General features: G+C 40.3%; 1 protein-coding gene across 3 annotated transcripts in view; it reads left to right on the forward strand.

The window, feature by feature from the left end:
* Window positions 1–5,188, forward strand: part of LOC128704016 (uncharacterized) — a 77,719-nt gene extending 72,531 nt beyond the window's left edge. For all 3 annotated transcript variants that reach the window (XM_070099230.1, XM_053798924.2, XM_053798926.2), the window contains exons 2-5: window positions 709–738; window positions 1,380–1,609; window positions 2,740–2,886; window positions 4,080–5,188. In XM_070099230.1, the coding sequence (XP_069955331.1) occupies window positions 717–738; window positions 1,380–1,609; window positions 2,740–2,886; window positions 4,080–4,502 (822 nt within the window). In that variant the 5' untranslated portion in view covers window positions 709–716 and the 3' untranslated portion in view covers window positions 4,503–5,188. The remainder of the gene's footprint in view (window positions 1–708; window positions 739–1,379; window positions 1,610–2,739; window positions 2,887–4,079) is intronic.
* The last annotated feature ends 2,600 nt before the right edge of the window (window positions 5,189–7,788 follow it).

Below are 7,788 nucleotides of genomic sequence, written 5' to 3' on the forward strand. Positions count from 1 at the left end.
ACTTGAGGTGAACTTTGTGCCCCAGGTGACGGCATCAAGTTTAATCCGAGGAAGAAGAGGGTATAGCTCCAATTGCTTGGATCAAGATAATACCAGGTTCAGGGACACCCTCCCCCTGGTCCCCTGAAGAGAGCAGTATAGATACAGATTCAAATAGAGGCTTGGTTTTGTACTCTGACTGTAGGTGTACCTTGTACTCTGCTGTAGCTGTGCCTTGTACTCTGCTGTAGCTGTACCTTGTACTCTGCTGTAGCTGTACCTTGTACTCTGCTGTAGCTGTACCTTGTACTCTACTGTAGCTGTGCCTTGTACTCTGCTGTAGCTGTGCCTTGTACTCTGCTGTAGCTGTGCCTTGTACTCTGCTGTAGCTGTACCTTGTACTCTGCTGTAGCTGTACGTTGTACTCTGCTGTAGCTGTACCTTGTACTCTGCTGTAGCTGTGCCTTGTACTCTGCTGTAGCTGTACCTTGTATTCTGCTGTAGCTGTACCTTGTACTCTGCTGTAGCTGTACGTTGTACCCTGCTGTAGCTGTACCTTGTACTCTACTGTAGTTGTGCCTTGTACTCTGCTGTAGCTGTACCTTGTATTCTGCTGTAGCTGTACGTTGTACTCTGCTGTAGCTGTACCTTGGACTTTGCTGTAGCTGTACCTTGTACTCTGCGGTAACTTGTATAAGTTGTTTCATTAAGGCCATTTTTGTATTTCAGGTACAGCGATGACTCTTCTTATCCTAACAGGTATGTGATCTACAGAGACAGTATTGTTACAGCAACGTAATGTAGAATTGGTAATTACAGCATTGTACTTCATGGAATCTATAGGTCGTCACGGGAGTATTGTTCGGTAATGTAATCTACGATGGGTAGGTACAGTATTGAGTTACAGTATCTAGGACGCCATTGGGGTCCTTGACTTATTGTTATTGGGGTCCTTGATTTATTGTTATTGGGGTCCTTGACTTATTGCCATTGGGGTCCTTGACTTATTGCCATTGGGGTCCTTGACTTATTGTCATTGGGGTCCTTGACTTATTGCCATTGGGGTCCTTGACTTATTTCCATTGGGGTCCTTGACTTATTGCCATTGGGGTCCTTGACTTATTGTTACTGGGGTCCTTGACTTATTGTTATTGGGGTCCTTGACTTATTGCCATTGAGGTCCTTGACTTATTGCCATTGGGGTCCTTGACTTATTGCCATTGGGGTCCTTGACTTATTGCCATTGAGGTCCTTGACTTATTGCCATTGAAGTCCTTTCTCAAAGCTTTGAATGTTTTGTGTTGCATCAGGTGCTGTTCTATATCCAGCAGTGTTCTACTAGCCTAGCCTGCTTTACCACATTGTAAGTTAACCCAGTGTTGTGCTCTCACCTCCTTCAGTGTGCTTGCTGACGGGGTGCTGGGTGTCAGGAGCACCCAGTATACCCTACCTGAGGGAGTCCAGACGGCTCTACACTGAGACCATAGCCACCTCCGTCATCAGCAGTGCCCCGCCGGGAGCCAGGCTCTTCAGCGCTAAGGGAGACCTGCCTCCTCTTATTAACAGACTCGTCCAGAATGCCACCAACATTAGGAGGAATATCGTTGACACTTTCCGCTGTGATGGAAGGGTAAGTTGCTCTGGGAAGTGCTCTATGTGCCTCACTTTAGGTAGGATAACTCTTAGCCTGTTAATGAACTTCTGTTAAGTGGTTTATTTAATGCTAATACACACTGCAGAGAGTGGTCAGGTCTGCCAGCTAGAGAGTCAAGTAGAGTAGTCAGGTCTGCCAGCTAGAGTCAGGTAGAGTGGTCAGGTCTGCCAGCTATAGAGTCAGGTAGAGTGGTCAGGTCACATGTACCTGTGTAATACATGTATACAACGTGTACCTGTGTACTACATGTATACAACATGTACCTGTGTACTACATGTACCTGTATATATGTACCTGTGTGCTACATGTATACATGCACCTGTGTACATGTACATGTACAACATGTACCTGTGTAGTACTTGTATACAACATGTACCTGTGTACATATATACAACATGTACCTGTGTACATATATACAACATGTACCTGTGTACTACATGTATACATGCACCTGTGTACATGTATACAACATGTGCCTGTGTACTGCATGTATACAACATGTACATGTATACAATATGTCATTTGGTGATGGTGTCCTAGTTAGGTAGGAGCATTCTGGCATGATAGTGATAGTGTCTCAAATTTCCAACACTAAAGCTTCTAAGCACCAGCTTCTAAGCACTAGAAGCTAGTGCTTAAGCTTTACAAGAGAGCTTACAGTAGTTGTGTTACAGTTATTTTACATAAAAGAATAAGTGCTAGATGTGTGCAGTTTATATAATCAAAACTAAGCACTAAACTACCAGGGGTACAGTACATAGCAGCTGCAGTTGTAACTGCTTCTGTACTTAATTACACTACCAGAGATAATCGATCACATTAACTGTAGAGCAGTGGATGAGTGGAACAGTTTGCCTAGTAGGGTTATTGAAGCTAAAACCTTGAGTAGCTTCAAATTTAGGTTAGATAAATGCACGAGTGAGAGGGGTTGTGCATGAGTTAATAGGATTACCAATGCTTATTCCTTGCTTAGCATTGAAAATGGGTTGGGCAAATATTTTTGTTAGTTTGGGCTTGAGAAGGACTTGCCTAATGTGGGCCAATAGGCCTCCTGCAGCATTCTTCCTTTCTTACATTCATATGTTGATGGATGTCTGGCACCACAGGTGTATGGCTATTATGCCGACCAGGATAACGAGTGCCAAATATTCCATATCTGTGTACCCATGGAGCAGTTGTTTCCGGACCTGTATGATGCCCACGACATCTACCAGTTCTCCTTCATCTGTCCGGCCTACACCATCTTCACACAGGTTGGTGTCTCAGTCGCATCATCTCGGCTAATTGCTATTTTAATAGGGAAGCGCTAAACCTGTAAGTATCAGTCACCACCTGGGAAATGAGTGGTTTGATTTTTGTAATACAGTAGTTGAATGTTGATTAAATATCTATCATGCATCCCATACCCTTCCTATGGGCGGTAGTGAAAAGATTACAGAGGCACCTAATGGGTACAGAAGCTGTGCCTCAACATTACAAAGACATGTAATGGGTCCAGGGACTGCATCTCAACATTACAGAAGCACATAATGGGTCTAGGGACTGGACTGCAAAGTTCTAAAAGCTAGCCTATTGAGAAATATTTGACATTTACTGGGAAGGTTGTCCCATAGCTCAGTGGGTAGTGCACTCAGCTCACACACACTGAAGTATATATGGTTTGATCCCCAGTACAGGTGGAAACATTGGGTCATGTTTCCTTAAGATATCTGCTGTCCATGTACACCTAGCAGTTAATAGGTACCTGGGTATTAGCTGACTGGTGTGATTTGCATCCTGGGGACAAAATTGACCTAATTTGCCGAAATCCTCTGCATAACAAGGGGCTTTCTATATAGTATGTCATTGATGTCAGCTATGGTCTGTATAAGTTGTACATGTAGTTGTAGAAATAAAGATTAGCAATTAGTAAGAGTTAAATGTATCATTCAGTGCCTGGGAATTAATGTGGAAACACTGGATTAATAACGAGGGTATTAGTTAACTCTGTTAGGGAGAGTTTACACCATCACAGATAAGGCTGTGAGCATGTAGTCACCCATCCAGTTACTGGTCAGTCCTGGTAGCTTTAACCTGACAGACCTAGCTTCACACATCCACACTCATACATTTACTTGATAGAAGAATTGAAAAAAAAAAAATTTGACTTGAGGGTCTACACTACAAAACTTATACTTTTTTCCTTCATTTACAATGCAGTACTGCATAAAAAGAGACTTTCTATTAAATAGTCAAAATACTTTGCATTAAAAGGGATTTTCTATAATATATTTTATAGATGTCAATTTTATAGATGTATTCTCCTTTATAAAGTTTATTTATTGTATTAACTATACAGTACCCTTGTATTCACAGTGTACGTATTTTTAAACCACGTGAGACATGCAGTTATTTTCTCAGTACTGTATTGTAATCCTGCACTTTGTATATATCCTGTTTTGTGTAGGATGCCATGGTGTGTGCCTGGGTAGATATGGCGTTCCCATGCTCCGAGGCCCACCTCCTCTACGACCGCAACAATCACTTCTTCGTGGTGCCCGCAGAAGAGGTCTACCGGGAGAATTCCGTAACAACCACAGCATTAGTGTCTACACCTGAGCCGGTGCTGTTGCGGACAGCATCGGTGCCATCGTCGACTCTGTCCACAACAGAGTTACCCAAGCCACTGACACCAGAAACACTACTCCCTGAGGCATTGCCACCTGAAACACCACAGCCTGAAACACAATTGCCACCTAAAACACCACAGCCTGAAACACAATTGCCATCTAAAACACCACAGCCTGAAACACAATTGCCACCTAAAACACCACAGCCTGAAACACTACAACCTGAAACACAATTGCCACCTGAAACACAGCTACAATAACCAAGACAAACAATGTTGCTTTCATTTTCTTGTAGCTTCCATTTCCTTAATTTCTTATTTAACCTGAGTCATTCAGGTCTTTTGGTAACTGCACAAAGTGCAGACCTTTAGTAATAAGAATTATGGGCATTATAGTTATACAGACCTGAGTGTTGCACTCTTGGGGCATTAATCAGTGTGTTTATGCTGAGTAATTTGAGACCATTATTGGCAATGAGTGTTATAGTATTGCAAGTGCCAGTGAATAACATATAAGTGTTAGTATGTACCTGATAACACTTGAGCTTGGGAATGCAGTGTTCCAATCTCTTTACTTGTCATAATGCACTTCTTTTACTAATACGTGCCAAAAAACTACATGCGAAGATACTGTATTCGCACACAAAATAAAGTTGTATGGTTTACTAAGATAAAATACTTTATTTCAGCATGATACAATGTTTGTACATTTAGGCGTGTACACAGAAAGCCCCTTAATATGCAGAGCATTTCAAGCAAACTTAAGACTAACTTAAGATTAATAAATTAATGACAGTTGTAAATATAAATTTAGGGGCTACAATGAATACATGAGAACTGAATATCCCATTAGCACATGCTGTATGGCTTTGCACTGCTATATGGCTTTGCTCTGCATTACATTTCTAAATTTATTGCAGTACTAAATAAACCATGCAACTTTAATATTTGTTATATGTTATTTGTTATACCTTGTCTGTTAATGGTTTGAAGAATAATTTTTCCAGTGGCCTAGTTGCAGACCAGGCCTCGTGAATTGGAAAGGCAATATTAGAGGAATAAGAGCTACTAGGAAACATGTACACAAAGATGAAGATATGTGTAAACTGAGTGCTGGTAGAAGTTTGTGAGATTTACCTGTCATCTGAGAAGTTCAGGAGACAGTGCTATTTGAATCTACCTGGAGGGAGGGAGTCTACCTAGCTGGAGGGAGTTCTGGGGGGTCAATGCCCCTGTAGTCCAGCCCATAACCAGGCCTCAGTATTTAATTGGCTTCTATTTCCACACTCATAATGCTTCCCTGAGTGGTGGTTGTTGTCTGCCAATCTGCTGCTGCTGCTGCCGTCTACAGTAAAGCAAAAATAATCAAAATCACACTAAATATATGCACATGTTATTATATTCACAAAGATGTGCCAGATCCATGTGGTCTTTAAAGTGGCAATGTAATGTTGTGTGTCTGTGACAGGCACTTCATATGTGCATGATGTGACAGGCACGTCATGTGTATATGATGTGACATACATGTCATGTGTACAGGTATATGACAGGCACTTCATCATGTATACACATGTGACAGGCACTTTGTCACGTACACTTTTCATTTATAATTTATAGTTATTGTATGTATTAACATAATGTTAATATTGGTTATCATAATAGGAATATAGTGTATGTACCAGTACAGGTCGGCCATCACTAATCTGGCAGTCAGTTATTCGGTTCCATCAGTAATCTGGCATGAATTTCGGCTAGCATAATTTCAAATTTCATCACTACACTGACTCAGAAATTGTGCAGACGCTTGTAAATCCACAGCATCAAGCCAGTGGAGGAGAAAGCAGTGATGAAAATGAGGAAGATGTAGCAAAAAAAATCTCTGTTGATAGGCTAATTAAGTGTATTCTAACCTAACCACTCTGTAATCCGGCAAACTCACTAATCCGGCACACTACAGGTCCCAATGATGCCGGATTAGTGATGGCCAACCTGTACTGTATAACTATAAGGATTCTTCTATATTCTCTTTTCTGTGCAAATGCTGTATTATAATTTTAAATTAATTATTATACATGTATTTAGTGGAAAGTGCTAAACCTATAGGTTTCATACAGCACTTGGAGAAATGAGGCAGTCGTGTTTTATCTAAGGAAAAGGACGATAGATTCAATTCCTTGGATGAAGAGCCCCTTGCCTGCATCAAGGAACCTTCCCTGAGGGAAATGGAGGATAAGCATAAAATATGGGGTTATATGTATGAGCCAATTCATTATACAGTACAGTATATGAAAATGGAGTAACAGGCAATGAATAAATTAAGACATATAATAAGAAGTTAGAGCAGAGGTTGTTATATTGCCAAGTGTCTTAAGAGAGATAAGTTGCAGAAAATAAGGCTAAGAAATATAAGTTAACAAACACACTAGGAGCTAAAGATCAGCAATTTAGGTATCCCTGATGTTGTATTGTAACACTGACAAGCAGATATATAAACCACACTGGAGCCTTTCAGATTTAGTGCTTAGTTTGATTATAATATAAACCACACTTGGGCCTTTCTGGTTTAGTGCTTAGTTTGATTTTTTTTTTTTAACACGTCAAGCCGCTTTCCACCAAGGCAGGGTATAATGTATTATGGATAATGTATAATGAATTGTTTATTATAATTCACACTATATGCCTACACACCCTAGGCCTACATATGATCATCTCAGGAAGACGTGCCTGGTGCTGCTGCAGAGATTGCCAGGTCGTGCAGACAAACATTTCATAATTGTTTCATTAATCAAAGAGCATGCCACCTTCACTTCAAAGGCTTCCTTCTATGCTGTGATGCTGACTTTGTCTGCCCTTCTCTGTGGCAATCCAACTTTTAATGCAGATTTACTCTGTAGGTCTTAACTGATGACGATATGTTACATCACTGACAAGTCTTATGTATGGCAGTAGTGTGCCTTGTGTGTATATGTAATTGTGTGTGTATGGCAATAGTAATCACCATAAGAAAAAACTGCAATATCCTCCTAAACGATGCAACAAGTAGAACTGATTATTATAATACTGCATTTGCAAAAAAAATGTTAAACCAACTGGGATAATTCAGTGCTATCAAACAATGTTAAATATACTGTATATGTCGATATATTATTTTAACACTTGGCATCTTCCATGGAAGCAGGGTAGCCTGAAAAAAAAAAAAAGAAATGAAAGTTTTTCTTCTTTTTACATTTAGTAATTTATACAAAAGAAGGGGTTACTAGCACCTTGCTCCCAGCATTTTAGTCACCTCTTATGACATACATGGCTTACAGAGGAAGGCTTCTCCACTTCCCTGTGGAGATGTGTTGATATATATATATATATATTATATGGCTTGACAATTAACAATCTAAAGATATATCAAAGCTTTCATTTTCCACAAACTTCAGTGCTAGATATCTATCTAATTCTTGGCTTACAAGCACAAGATGTATGGCGAGTTGAATATTGCTGTACTGTACACAACACGAGCATGCCAAATGTAAACAAGGAATTATAAAACATCGAC

This window comes from Cherax quadricarinatus, chromosome 66, assembly GCF_038502225.1.
Source record: "Cherax quadricarinatus isolate ZL_2023a chromosome 66, ASM3850222v1, whole genome shotgun sequence".
NCBI classification, from domain to species: domain Eukaryota; kingdom Metazoa; phylum Arthropoda; class Malacostraca; order Decapoda; family Parastacidae; genus Cherax; species Cherax quadricarinatus.